Raw genomic sequence first — 15329 nt, forward strand, 5'->3', positions numbered from 1 at the left:
CAAAGAGAGCATACAGAAGGAAAATATACTAAGAACATACAAGGATAGACATGCTGTATTCAGTGTACAGTCTCCTGTTTTACATTAATCATGACCATCAATCAAGATCAAGTAGACCTAGTAAGAAGTACTTTTTAGATTTTAGTCGCATTAGTAATACAGACAAACACAATGTGTTGATTCATTACTGGACCAAGGTGCATCCTGTGTGTTTTCATTCTGAATGACACTAGTTGCAATCCATCCACTCCTGTTCTCATCCACTTTAGCTCTCCTAGCTATGAAAGCAAAAATACCATGGCAAAGTAAAGTGCCTCACAGTTTCATAAGAGATGTACAACCAGATCACAGTTTAAGCAGAGAGAACTAATGTGATCCACTGATATCACCCTGCACTTTTAATGAAATGCACTCATTTTTAATCACATAAATAAATCTTTTTCTGGGCATCTGCTGTCCAGGCACAGCTTAGCACTGCTGCTGTACTGCAAAAACACATGATCCCACACACAAACACATTCACATAAAATATACATACACGCACACATACACACAAATAGGCAGTTATTGCTTTCTACTAGAGCTTTAAATAAAACTGGACTAGAACTGCAGAGAAAGTGTGCTCAGCCTCCACCTAATGAAGCTGAGCCGCTGCTTTACTCTGAATCTGAACCGATCCTTTCCCTTCAGACTCCACTCTAGCTTACTGATGTATTCCACACGCTGCTCAGTGGGTCAAAATACACCCTCAGCTTTCACCGAAGACAAAGTTAATGACAGTTTAAAATACATGTCATTTTCTAGCTGGGAAATCTAAGGTTGACCCAGTTGTTTGCGAGAAAAGATTATCTCCATACTATAAAATATCTAATTAGAAGATCAACTATTCCTGCCTTTACTATTGCTTCTATATCTGCACCATCTGCTGCCTGATTTACAATGGAGATTTTGTTAACATAATCCATGTGTTTCTATCTAAATAAACCCATTTTCATTAAATATTGTGAGATGTCTATAGATGAGCTCTACAAAAGCCACTTCCCCTCCCCCTCCTCTACTGCTCTCTCTATCCCTCCCTCCCTCCTTCATCCTCTTCCGCTGCTGTTGCTAAGACCGCTGAGTGCATGCTAGTCTGTGGAAACCAGTAGACTCCGAGAGGTGGATCTCCTAGTGTGTTGCTATGGGCAACGCACAGTGTTCAACAGATAATCAGCCATGAAGCCGCATGTAGACCTTCACACGTGTGATAAAACATGACCTATTTTTTCAGTCAGTCAAAAGGGATCAACTGCTCAGAAGCTAGTGTGTATGTACATGAACTGTATTCACTCTTTTACATCACTGTCTTGTATTTTTCAAGTCCAAAGCTCAATCAAATGACAAGCAGTAGAAATATACTGCTTGCTGATTTGCAGTCCTGTAATGAATAAGGATCCCTGCTGAAGCAAAGTGTCCCAACCCCACCTGACTGGTTGTACATTGTGATTCACTGCACATCAGCCGCAGGCTCTCTCCCCTCCTCTCTCTGTCGTAGCTCCAGTCATTCATAGCCCACTGAACCACCTCAGCTACATTAGCGAGTTACTCTGTAAGCCAGTCAGTCACTCCCTTCACACACGTGTCAACCCTTACAGACAGACATGTAGAGCAGAAAAACATGTACTGGTTGTACATGTGTGTAAAATACACACACCATAATTCCTGTGCTCTGTGTTAAACAGAAAAGATACATAATAATGACATGTCTTTTTCAAATGACTATCTGGATATTTAGGTAGTGAAAGAACATTATATTTGAAGTGGAGGATGTTGTAACTGTCTGAGAGACAGGTATTTCATTTCAGTGTTTATTTTATATGTATTTGAAATTTAAGTTTGAAATCATTATAATGTGTTAAAACTGTAATATAAGATTATCTTGAACGCAACCTTTTGGGGTTTCAAGTGGTCAGAGGTCACACCTGGGCATTGTGGGATATTTTTACAAAAAAGAAAAGAAAGAGAGGTCCTACATGTGCTGAAGGAGAGCCAAACGTGGCTACTGAGGACAATATTCTGCACGGTTGGAGAGGCGCACACGGTAGTGTACTTTTATTTAGTTTTTCATATTTGGTATTTATGTTTAAAAGTGACCTTTTGTATGTTCCTTTGATGTTTTCAGTTTAAGCACTTAACGGGTGTATTTGGTTGTTTTTGTATTTTTTGTGTGTAGTTTTCACGGTGTCTGATGACAGAGATGCTTGAGAGAGAATAAAACATCATGAAGGACATCTGTATGATGCGTGGCCATATTTCTTGAACCGGTGCAGCTACAGTGAAAACGTAACGCCAGCAGGCCAAGAGTCCCGAGTGATGAGCGGTGCGCGTTGCGACGAGAGAGAGAAGCATCGCCTGCACCGCGTGTGACCGGAGGAGTGAAGAGATAAGTGGCGTGCTGAATCACGGGAGACACGTTCCTGTCACCGGGTGAAGAGTACCGCGATTCCGCTGTTAGACGGCAGCTCCAGCGTGGACCACAGCTCTGCGAATATCCCATACGGGCCACAGCGCGCAGTGACTGTTGTAAACTATTGCTGGCACAGAGGACACAGGGGAAAGCGGCTCTGCATACGGCGTCAGATGTGTGAGTGCAACTGTGCTTCTTGGTGGATTGCACAGTTTGAAAGAAATGACTGGGTAAAACCAAAATAATTTCTAGAGACAGTAATTCATTAATCTGTTTAAAAACAAACAAACTAACAAAAACATTGAACGTTAAAACACTGGTTTAATATTGAGAGACTGAATTATCTTTGTTACATCAGTCAATGTTGTTCCTGATTTATCGTTATGCCTAATGGTTGTTAATGTTAATGGTGTTTTTGATCTGAGAGTTTAAAAAGCTAATCAAATGGGTTTTGTTTGAGAAATAGGAACTGATTGCACTGCTAAAAACATAGTAATTAAGAATTCATTTGAACATAGCAGTGACTAGTGATATACAGTGTTATACAGTACAATGTCAGTTTATGAGGAAAAATCAGAAAGTGCTGAATTTAATGAACAAATAGAGTTCCTTCAAGAGGAACTAAAGGGTTTGAATGATCAGCTACTGTCACAAACTAATGAGGATGAACGGGAAAACTTAGAGTTACGCATAGGTGATATTCTTGCTAAATTAGAAATCCTAAAAGTAACAATGGCTGAGCCTATCCCCACAACATCCCAGACAGTAGAAACCAGAAAATCTTCACGGGAGAGAAAGTTAACTCCAAAAATGCAAGAGCTACAGCAACAAGAGCTTTCTCAAAAAGAGAAGAAATTCCTCAACCTGTATGAAAAATGGAAAGAGCAGGTTAAAACTGCACGTACTAATCTTAAAGAGGAGTGCCCGGATGAAAACTTGTGTAACATGATGGATGCTGTTGAATGTCTAGAAACACAAGTGAGAGACTCATATGAAAATGTAAGATCTCAGTTAGCCCCTTCCACTGAGATCAGAAGGAAAATGGACTCCTGCACAGCAGTAACTAGAGACTTGATGGAGCTCATGAAGGTGCGCATGAGTGAAGTGGGGCTGGAGGAATTTGATGCTAAAGTAGAAAATGCAAGGCTTCATTTGGTTCTTGACAAAGAATATGCCCAGTCAATATTTGGATCTTCAAGGACTAAGACTACTGTTCGTAGCCAACATTCCAACAGAACTGCAGACCAGCAAAGTATCACAGCAAAAAGAGCAGAGTGCGTTGCACAGTTGGCTGCAAAGAAAGCTGAAATGAACATGGAAGAAGCAATCGCTGCACAAAGACATGAACTTAAAAGACTAGAAAATCAGAGAGATCTTAATGTTATAGCTGCTAAGATTAAGGCATATTCTGAAGCCGACTCAGATGAGATTTGCAGCGAAAACAAATCAGTAGACAGTAAAGCAGCCAGGAGTCCTCCTGTACCCTTTAAAGAAATTAAAGAAGAACAAACATGTCAGAACAGCAACGAACAAGCAAACAATGCTAACAATGAGACATCCTTGATACAAGCCCTGCGTGACACAATGGTTCTTACCAGACTTCCAACACCTGAGCCCTCAGTCTTTTTTGGAGACCCGCTTAAGTTCATAGAATGGAAAACGAGCTTCAAAGCATTGATAGAATGTCGATGCACAAATCCAGCAGACAAGTTGTTTTACCTGCAGAGATACATCAGTGGTGAGGCACGATCTGTTGTGGAAGGAAGCTTCTACAGGAAAGATGAGGATGCTTACAATCAAGCATGGGAGGCACTAAATGCTCGTTATGGTCATTCCTTTGTAATTCAGCGTGCATTTAGAGACAAGTTAAACAATTGGCCAAAGATTAATTCAAGAGAGTCCCTTAAATTAAGACAATTCAGTGACTTTCTGAACACTTGCAGCAATGCCATGCCTCACGTCAAGGGACTCCAAGTGTTAAATGACTGTGAGGAGAACCAAAAAATGCTCCAGAAGCTTCCTGAGTGGTTAATCTCTCGCTGGAATCGTCATGTAACAAAACAGCTGAGAAAAACAGAGGAATACCCCAATTTCAAAGAGTTTGCTGAGTTTGTGGCAACAGAAGCCGATATTACATGCAATCCTGTGACGTCCCTTCAGGCATTGAAGTCTGTGGAGGAGAGGCCCTCAAGAGATGTTAAACGTCAAAGGGCTAGTGCATTCAGCACAAGTGTAAAAGCAGACGGATTAGATAAACCAGTGATTGTGATGAAAACTAGCAGTGATGTGGAGAGCAACTCAAAAGGTTCAAATGCAGTAAAGAAAGTGAACATGTCATCAGTATCTCCAAATTCTCTCTCATGTCTATGCTGTGAAGAAAGTCACTCCATTCACAAATGCCCAACGCTGTCCAGTAAACCTGTAGAGGAAAAACGGAGGTTTATTTTGGACAATAATTTATGCTTCGGTTGTCTCAGGAGAGGACACATTTCAAAAGACTGCAGGAATAAATCTACTTGTGGCATATGTAAGAAATCACATCCAACACCACTTCACGAGAGCAGAGCTCCTGCTGCAGAGACAACTTCTCATGCTGTGAACGCTGATGAAAAAACCTCATCTCTTTCCTGTAGCATTAACAGAGTTGAAGGTGAGAGCACATCCATGATAGTACCTGTGTGGATTTCTTTAGAAGCCACCCCAGAAAGTGAGACATTAGTGTATGCCCTACTTGATACGCAAAGTAGCAACACTTTTGTAGATCAAGGAGTATGTGAAAGGATAGGAGCAGGTTCAGAGCCAGTCAAATTGAAGCTTACCACTATGATGGCAAGAGATTCCATTATACAGAGTGAGAGAGTCAGTGGGCTTAGAGTTAGAGGGTTTGCTTCTAATAGCTTCATTGACTTGCCACCTGCTTATTCCAGAGATTTCATCCCACTTGAACGTTCTCACATTCCTACCCCAGCTACCGCCAAAAAGTGGAAACATCTGATCAACATAGCACAGGAAATACCAGAGCTGATGGATTGTGAGGTTGGCCTTCTTATAGGTTACGACTGCCCCAGAGTCTTAGCTCCCCGACATGTCATTACAGGAAGTGACGACGAGCCATATGGTATCAAAACGGACCTGGGTTGGAGCATTGTTGGCAACTCATCACGGGTGGCAAATTCATCAGAGGTGACAGGTCTGTGCCATCGTGTATCTGTCAGAGAACTTCCACCATTCACACCAGCCGCTGTCATCAGAGGCCTGGAAGCTGATTCAAAGCCACAGCTCATGGTGGGAGATCCTGAAGTGAAAATGACACAAGTGCTGCAAACGGCAGCAGTTGAAGAGGAATGTTTTCTAAAGAGGTTCGAGAAGTTCTCAAAATGGCAAACAGCAGTGAATGTTGTTGCTCGGATTAAAAAATTAAAAGGAGTCAAACCAGCAGAGCCCATAAATGTGGAAGACAGAAGACAAGCCAGTCTTGTCCTTGTGAAATTGGCACAAAAGGATGCCTTCCAAGAGGAAATTGAAGCCCTGAGTCAAAGTAAACTGCCACATAACCATCAGTTGTTCCAGCTTGATCCAGTGTTGCAAGATGGTGTTCTCAGGGTGGGAGGGAGATTAAAAAATGCTTCCTTATCTCATGACATGAAGCATCCAGTAATCTTACCAAAATGTGGGGTGATCACACGGCTGATTCTAGGTTACTGTCATGAAAAAAGTCAGCACCAAGGCAGAGGGCAGACCCTTAATGAGCTTAGAACAAATGGTTACTGGATAGCTGGTGGCAGCAAAGTTGTGGCAAACTACATCAAACAATGTGTCACGTGCAGAAAAGCTCGCCGACCAACAGAAACACAAAAAATGGCAGATTTGCCCACTGATCGTGTTGAGCCCTCACCACCCTTCTCTTTCTGTGGGATGGATTGCTTCGGACCTTTTCTCACTAAGCAGGGTCGTAAAGAGCAGAAAAGGTACGGTCTCATATTCACCTGTCTATCTTCAAGGGCAATTCACATAGAACTATTGGAAGATCTGACAACTGATGCATTCATAAATGCACTGCGGTGTTTTATAGCTATTCGTGGAGCTGTAAGACAAATCAGGTCAGACAGAGGAACAAATTTTGTTGGAGTGAAAAATGAGTTGACAAAGGCTTTAAAAGAAATGGACAATGACAGACTGAGGTCTTACCTGGCTGAGAAACATTGTGATTTCATTATGAATGTACCTGATGCCAGTCACATGGGAGGAATTTGGGAAAGGCAGATAAGGACAGTCAGGAGTGTCATGAGCTGGGTCCTTTCCAAGAGCACAGGCAGATTAGATGATGCTTCCTTAAGAACCTTTTTCTATGAAGCTATGTCGATCGTTAATAACCGACCTCTCACAACTGACAGCATCAACGATCCTAAAAGTTTAGAGCCAATCACTCCAAATCATCTACTTACCATGAAAAGCTCTGTTCCACTTCCTCCTCCAGGGAAATTTGTGGCAGAAGATGTGTATGCCAGAAAAAGATGGCGCAGGGTACAGTACCTAACTGAACAGTTTTGGAGTAGGTGGAGGAAAGAGTATTTAGCAAACATCACACTCAGACAACGCTGGCACTCTTCAAGGCGTAATGTGAAAATTGGAGACATTGTTATTGTCAAAGAGGATGAAATTCCACGCAATGAGTGGAGACTTGGAAAAGTGATAGATGTTTGTAAGGATGGAGATGGACTGGTACGAAAAGTTACTGTACAGATAGGAAACAAAAATCTTGGAAAAGAGGGTAAAAGACTTTCTAGTTCATCCATTCTTGAGCGTCCTATTCATAAATTGGTTGTACTTGTAGAAAACAACTAAAATGTGTGATAATGAAACCAGGTTTACTATTGAGAAGAGTTTAAAGTATCAGTTATGTAAGCTAAAAGGTACAAGATATCAGTGTTTATTTCTGAAAGTTACCAGATTTATTTAAATGTTTTCATAGAAGTTATCATAAATCATAGTAACTTGGTGGGAGTGTAACTGTCTGAGAGACAGGTATTTCATTTCAGTGTTTATTTTATATGTATTTGAAATTTAAGTTTGAAATCATTATAATGTGTTAAAACTGTAATATAAGATTATCTTGAACGCAACCTTTTGGGGTTTCAAGTGGTCAGAGGTCACACCTGGGCATTGTGGGATATTTTTACAAAAAAGAAAAGAAAGAGAGGTCCTACATGTGCTGAAGGAGAGCCAAACGTGGCTACTGAGGACAATATTCTGCACGGTTGGAGAGGCGCACACGGTAGTGTACTTTTATTTAGTTTTTCATATTTGGTATTTATGTTTAAAAGTGACCTTTTGTATGTTCCTTTGATGTTTTCAGTTTAAGCAATTAACGGGTGTATTTGGTTGTTTTTGTATTTTTTGTGTGTAGTTTTCACGGTGTCTGATGACAGAGATGCTTGAGAGAGAATAAAACATCATGAAGGACATCTGTATGATGCGTGGCCATATTTCTTGAACCGGTGCAGCTACAGATGTAGTTGCTTAAATGATGCAGGTGTTCAGAAAAGCCGCAATATTTATTGTGGGAACAAAATTTTCTTTCAGATGTTTCAAAGATTAGCTTAAAAAAACAGCCAGTGGCTACTGGAATTAACTAAACTTCATTTTATTAAAACAGTGACCATAAACCTGTCCTTACTTCACAGATCTGCTAAAAATGAGGCATTTATTGTGTTTCAAAAGGAATTTATGACCTTCTATGACACAACCACACATGGTCTGAGGTAGGCACATTACACTCTAAATTATTAATAAACAAACTGGTCAGTGCGCGGAATATGAGATGTCATGTAACACAAAGCAGAGAGAGAGATGCAGAGGACAGATGCATTAATTTTGTTTCAGCGAAAAACATTTACTTTGGATTTGTTTATGTGTAACTACTCACAGCAGTATCTCCCTTGTCTTTGAAATTAATTCATCCAATATTTCACAGCGATACACATCAAACATTTCATTCCTTGATGAACTCTTCCCTAATTGAATTGAAGGAGAGGTTTTATCATTCCATGCGGTTCATTTGATTTTTAAGTACATAAAGACACAACAGCATTTAGGTTCCAATACAGCACACTGTACACACAACTGCAGTGAGATCCAACCCACAACCACTTGTAAACTTGGCTCACTCTCACAAGAACACACAACCTCCTCTTTTCCTTCAGTAATGAATTTTATAGTCTATTTCTATCCATCTGTTCTGAATAGGTGGTGGAATTTAGTATTTTTTGGCCCTTAACTTATTAGAATGTACATCTCATCTGTCACTAGCATTCACTCCACAAATGCCCTGATATAAAACAATCTTTCTTACCTCTTCAGATGTTCTCCTCCTGTCAGGGAGAACTAGTGTATTTGCATGGCTTCCCGGGACTATAGTAGATCCTATACTCATTCTGGGTCCAACTAACATGTAGCGTTTGTCTCCAGATCTGTACTGGATGCTGTGACACAGCGTCCCATCATAATTAGTCTCTTGTAGATATTTAGAAGTATAGTCTGTGGATTTTGAGCACTGCATTGCAATCAGCACGGTGATACTGATGAGAAAAAGTGCTGAAACTGAGCCCAAAGTTATCATCAGGTAAAAAGTCACATTATTATCCTCATCTGCTTTTGCTGAACTTTTCACATCAGAAGCTGCAAAAGCCTCTTTGGGCTCCACAAGTTTGACAATCACAGTAGCTGTTGCTGAGAGTGAAACGTTGCCATTGTCTTTGACCAGTATGACCAGTTTATGCTCAGCCTCGTCTGTCTCTGTGAATGAGCGAAGTGTTCTGATCTGTCCTGTATAGCGGTCCAAACCAAAGAGACTGTGGTCAGTAACTTCCTGCAGTGAAAACAGTAACCAGCCGTTATATCCTATATCAGCGTCATAGGCTCTGACTTTAGTCACCAAGTGTCCTGCATTCACGTTGCGGGGAATCTCCTCCACACCTTCAGCAGAACCGTTAGAGCTGAGTGGATACAGGATGACTGGAGCGTTGTCGTTCTGATCCAGAATGAACACGTTCACTGTGACGTTGCTGCTTAGTGACGGAGTTCCAGAGTCTGACGCAGAGACTTGGAACTGGAAAGTTTTCAGTGTTTCAAAGTCAAAACTTTTTAGTGCCAGGATGTCTCCATTATCAGAGTTAATGTTTAGAAATGAAGTAAGTTTTTTATCTTCAGTTCCACCTCTGATAATGTGATAAGAAATAAGGGCATTCTCATTTTCATCACAATCAGAGGCCCTTACAGAAAATAATGATGCTCCTGGGGTGTTACTCTCTGTGACATAGAAAGTATAGGGGCTGAGTGAAAACTCTGGACTGTTGTCATTTACATCAGAAACATCAACACTTATTGTTTTTTCAGAGGATAAAGCTGAATCGCCTCCATCTTTTGCAACTACTGTGACATCATAATGTGACTGATGTTCTCTGTCCAGAGATGATTTTGTGACAACAGAATACATATTATCTTGTAGGGACGGATTTAAGGTAAAAGGGACATTCTCACGAATGAAACAAATAACTTTCCCATTCAGTCCAGAGTCCAAGTCACTGACACTAATAAGTGCGACTGTGGTTCCAGGTTTAGAGTCCTCTGGAATAGCGCTAGAAAAGGATGTTACCTCGATCTCGGGAATATTGTCGTTTAGGTCCACTACATTTATTATTACGCTTTTGTCCGTTTTTAAAGGAACAGTGCCCTTATCAGATGCTTTTATGTCGATTTCATATCGGTCCTTCTGTTCAAAGTCTATCAGTCCTTTAACAGTTATTTCACCTGTTGTTTCGTCTATGTCAAAAAGTTTACGCAATTTACCATTAACATTACTTCCAAATGAGTAAAAGACTTCGCCATTCAAACCGTCGTCTAAATCAGTAGCGTTCACTTGAATGACCATTGTACCAACTGGCGAATTTTCAGGTAGCAGGACGGAATATGAATCTTTCATGAATATGGGTAGATTGTCGTTAACATCCAAAACCTCAACTAACAGCTCCGTAGTCCCTGTCAGAGGAGGTTTTCCTCCATCAATGGCAGACAGCAAAAGCCTATGAAGTCTCTCAGTTTCTTTGTCCAGTGATTTTTGTAGGTACAAAATGGGAATTTTACCATCGTTTCCTCTGTCTTTTACCTCCAGACGGAAATGATTATTCTGACTAAGTTTATATTGTTGAACAGAATATATCCCGCTGTCTGGATCGCGCGCAGGATGGAGCTGGAAGCGTTCACCGGGCAGCGCTGACTCAAATATCTCTAGACGCGACTCATTTTCAGGGAAGGTCGGACTGTGGTCATTTATATCTTGAATCTCCACCGAGACATAATGGATTTCTAATGGGTTCTCTAGCACAGCTTTCAAATTGATCAGACATGTAATACTCCGCTCACACACATCCTCCCTGTCTATTTTTTTATTTACGTACATATTGCCATCGTTCTGATTCACCTGGAACATTGGCTCGTTCGAACCAGATACAATCCGGAATACCCTAGCCTTTAAAGTTCCGAGATCCAGTCCTAAGTCTTTAGCTATATTTCCAACGCGAGTGCCTTCTTTAAGCTCTTCAGAAACGGTGTATCTTGCCAGTGCGGTGCTAACATCCCACAACATAAACGTTGCAGTCACCAGAGCGACCAATACCGTCCGCCATCCTCCTTTTTCTGCCATATTTGAAGGGCAAAACAGATATAAATCCAAAAAAATCAGAATATAACTAAACTGTAAAACAGAGGTCAGCCATCAGATTGTCCATACAAAAACATGTGAGAAAAAAGAATGCTGTGTAATTTACAGATCCAGCATCCACAGAAACCGTGAAATGCTGCCTTTACTGAATAATTGCCGAACTACCTATGGGCAGAGCTTCTTTATCAGGGCATGCTATACAGAAACACAACCCTGCCTGCGCAGTGACATCATGCGATCAGATGCTGCCTAGCAGGAAATACAAATTACTTCTGCAAAATAAAAATATTTTAGACTTATTTCATATGTTTACCAACAAATACATAAACATACCATTTAAACTGAATTATAATATAATATAAACGGAATATTATTATTATTATTATTGTGATTATGATTATTATTATTATAACAACTAATAGCAGGTTTTGTGTGATGAGATGTACAACAAATACACCATTCAGAAATAAACGTAAAGCCCACACATAGTTCATGTAAGAATACTGGAAATAATGAGGCTGATCAATTAAGCTGTGACTCAAAAACAAGGAGACAGACAGACGGATACAATATATGTACGGGTGGACGATCACCCTACCTCTTCAGATGTTCTCCTCCTGTCAGGAAGCACTAGTGTATTTGCATGGCTGCCCGGGACTATAGTAGATCCTATACTCATTCTTGGTCCAACTAACATGTAACGTTTGTCTCCAGATCTGTACTGGATGCTGTGACACAGTGTCCCATCATAGTTAGTCTCTTGTAGATATTTAGAAGTATAGTCTGTGGATTTTGAGCACTGCATTGCAATCAGCACGATGATACTGATGAGAAAAAGTGCTGAAACTGAGCCCAAAGTTATCATCAGGTAAAAAGTCACATTATTTTCCTCATCTGCTTTTGCTGAACTTTTCACATCAGAAGCTGCAAAAGCCTCTTTGGGCTCCACAAGTTTGACAATCACAGTAGCTGTTGCTGAGAGTGAAACGTTGCCATTGTCTTTGACCAGTATGACCAGTTTATGCTCAGCGTCGTCTGTCTCTGTGAATGAGCGAAGTGTTCTGATCTGTCCTGTATAGCGGTCCAAACCAAAGAGACTGTGGTCAGTAACTTCCTGCAGTGAAAACAGTAACCAGCCGTTATATCCTATATCAGCATCATAGGCTCTGACTTTAGTCACTAAGTGTCCTGCGTTCACATTGCGGGGAATCTCCTCCACACCTTCAGCAGAACCGTTAGAGCTGAGTGGATACAGGATGACTGGAGCGTTGTCGTTCTGATCCAAAATGAACACGTTCACTGTGACGTTGCTGCTTAGTGACGGAGTTCCAGAATCTGACGCTACAACGTGGAACCGGAAAGTTTTCAGTGTTTCAAAGTCAAAACTTTTTAGCGCCATAATACCCCCACTTTCAGGGTTAATATTTAAAAACAGACCAATACTATCTCCGCTGCTGTCTCTCGGAATGTGATATGAAATATGAGCATTATCACTCTCATCAAGATCAGATGCCCTGACTGAAAATACCGGTGCTGTTAGGTCATTGTTTTCAGTTACATAAAACGTGTACGGGCTCAGTGAAAACTGTGGTCTGTTATCGTTCACATCCGATACAACCACAGATATTGTCTTTTCAGATGAGAGGGGTGGCTCACCAGTGTCCTTAGCAACAATTGAAAGTTCATAAAAAGAATTTTCTTCTCTGTCCAGTGGAGACTTGGTTACTATGGCGTACATATTATCCTGCAAGGATGGAGAAATAGCGAAAGGAACGTTCTCGCGTATGAAGCAAGAAACTTTTCCATTGAGGCCTGAGTCCAAATCATTGACGCTGATCAAAGCTACTGTTGTTCCAGTTCTAGAATCCTCGGGAACTGATTTGGAGAATGATGTAACTTCAATCTCTGGAGAATTATCATTAAGGTCGATTACCTTTATTACCACAGTTCTGTCTGTGGACAAAGGAACGGGCCCCTTATCTGAAGCTTGTATATCAATATCATAGCTTTTCTTCTCTTCAAAATCAATTACACCTATCACTATAATTTCCCCAGTCTCCGAGTCTATATTAAACAGTTTTTGCACATTTACATCCACTTCTTTACCAAATGAATAAACAATTTCGCTGTTTGTGCTCTCATCCAAATCTGTCGCATTAACCTGAATAATTAACGTACCGGGGGCCGCGTTTTCATTTAGAGTAGCAGAATATACATCTTGTGTAAAAACTGGTGAATTGTCATTAACATCAAGCACCTCGATCAGTATTTCTATTGTTCCAGACTTCGCCGGCCTCCCACCATCAATAGCTGAGAGCAGAAGCTTGTGTTCTCTCTTAGCCTCTCTGTCTAACTGCTTCTGCAAAATCAGAAAGGGCATCTTACGGTCTTCGCCTCTCTCCTTAACTTCCAAACGAAAGTGGTCGTTTTGACTCAGCTTATACTGTTGAACAGAAAACTGACCACCATCTGGGTCGCGTGCAGGTTGGAGCTGGAACCTTGCTCCCGGTAATGTCGATTCAAATATCTCCAGTCGTTTCTCTTTCTCTGGAAAGATGGGGGAATGGTCGTTTATGTCCAGCACCTCTATGGCCACATAATGGATTTCCAGAGGGTTTTCCAGCACTGTTTTAAGGTTGATTACACACGCGTTGCTTCGTTCACAGATCTCTTCCCTGTCCACTTTCCTATTGACATACAGGATACCGTCGTCTTTATTCAAATGAAAGAGGGGTTCCGTTGAACTGCCAACAATACGATACTCTCTGTCTTTCAGCGTAGCCTTATCAATTCCCAAGTCTTTCGCTATGTGTCCAACAATACTCCCTTCTTTCACCTCTTCGGAAATTGAATATCTAATCTGAGCTGAGGCTTCGTTCCAAAACGTTACCAAAAGCACCATATAGGCGATGCATGTCCATCGCTCATTCCACGCCTGACGTCCGCTTTTTTCCATAATGTAAAAAAAAAAAAAAAAAAACTCCAGATCTATAGTTGTTTGGTCAAGAAACAATAAACAGCCTTATTCCTTTGCAAATTGTGCTCCATCGTCAATTCAGCGCTAGAAATCATGCAGAGCTAGTTTCATGTTCAAGCCCTTTTCACGTAATGCCAAAAAGGTTGGATCTTATGGTGATGACGAAAAGATCTATATACACTATTTGCCTTTATACCGACACCATGCGATCCACAACGTTATTGCAGCATTGTTCATTTAAAACTGTAAAATCAAACAACGAAAACATAAGGAAAATTAGACAAACAGTCCGTTTAATGTAATAAAAAATATAGTCATTAAGTCCTTTTTATGAAGCAATGGGCTGGAGTGACAATGAGTTCCCACCTCAAAAAGTTATTATTTGGAAGTACCTATGCTCCTACGAAGTACTTATTTGTGTAGCATTTCAAGAGAAATGGCAGCGTATCATGGCAGACCTTTCAGCACCACGGACAGCGACGCTTCCTGCTGCACTTACATACGTCAGACTCACAGACTACAGTGCTTAAATTGTGACACTGTTCCTGCGTACTTGAATGTTATGGAATAGTGCATTATAGCTCCAACTATCTAAAAAATTCACAGCACTATGTGAATCCAAAAACAAATCAACATGATATCAGCTAGAAAAGACCAAGGTGCTGATTTTCATCAGAAATTTTATACATTCATGTTCTTAAATATCACCAATTGCATTTGAAACATTTCCACATGGAAGCCAGTGAATTATGTGATGCATTCAGCTATTGGAAGTAATCAATGTGGAATTAACATGCTGTTCAATGAGAATGGCTACAGTTTATTGAGAGGCACGTTTATGTCATAAATTACCCTATATCATGTGATGGCAACCTGGATAAATGTGTACTCAGATTGCACAGAAGTACTACAAAACTATGTAAAAATATAAAAAAAGATAGTATTGTATTTATTGCGCTTAGCTCTCTTTCCAGGGACACAACAACATGGAGTTACTGACACAGCAGACTAACTGAAGTCCAATGTTTAATTTAATCAATTAACAACCTGGTCTGTGAGAAAACCACCTGTAAACCAATAACTTAACTCTACATAAAAAAATATACAACCTTCTCATTTCCGTCAGGGATAAATTTTATAGTACATTTCAATCCAGCTGTTCTTAACGGGCAATGTGATTCAAAGTT

At 40.5% G+C, this 15329-nt stretch overlaps 2 protein-coding genes across 16 annotated transcripts in view; one reads left to right on the plus strand and one right to left on the minus strand.

Moving 5' to 3' along the window:
* LOC130173279 (protocadherin alpha-C2-like) overlaps positions 1-15329 on the minus strand; it is a 183462-nt gene that overhangs the window by 115656 nt on the left and 52477 nt on the right. The window contains exon 1 of one of the 14 annotated variants that reach the window (XM_056382358.1): positions 11764-14240. The exons of 12 other annotated variants lie outside the window; for them this stretch is intronic. In XM_056382358.1, coding sequence (XP_056238333.1) covers positions 11764-14121 — 2358 coding nt within the window. In that variant the 5' untranslated portion in view covers positions 14122-14240. Of the gene's footprint in view, positions 1-8798; positions 11190-11763; positions 14241-15329 lie in introns of those variants that run through there. One more of the 14 variants, XM_056382365.1, reaches the window with a different exon arrangement.
* Positions 1833-7939, plus strand: LOC130173278 (uncharacterized). Of its 2 annotated transcripts, none has more exons than XR_008828391.1 (2): positions 1833-7721; positions 7854-7938. XR_008828391.1 is itself a non-coding variant. In XM_056382339.1 (2 exons), the coding sequence occupies exon 2, from the start codon at positions 2999-3001 to the stop codon at positions 7289-7291; it is 4293 nt and encodes a 1430-aa protein (XP_056238314.1). In that variant the 5' UTR covers positions 1833-2080; positions 2213-2998; the 3' UTR covers positions 7292-7939. The 2 variants fall into 2 exon arrangements, 1 of the variants encoding a protein (XP_056238314.1); XM_056382339.1 differs by having other exon boundaries at positions 1833-2080; positions 2213-7939.

The sequence above is a fragment of the Seriola aureovittata genome, chromosome 8 (assembly GCF_021018895.1).
Source record: "Seriola aureovittata isolate HTS-2021-v1 ecotype China chromosome 8, ASM2101889v1, whole genome shotgun sequence".
Classification (NCBI taxonomy): Eukaryota; Metazoa; Chordata; class Actinopteri; order Carangiformes; family Carangidae; genus Seriola; species Seriola aureovittata.

What these genes read in the sequence shown, in the direction of transcription:
- LOC130173278 (XM_056382339.1), top strand. Translation starts at nt 2,999, where the DNA reads ATGTCAGTTTATGAGGAAAAATCAGAAAGTGCTGAATTTAATGAACAA.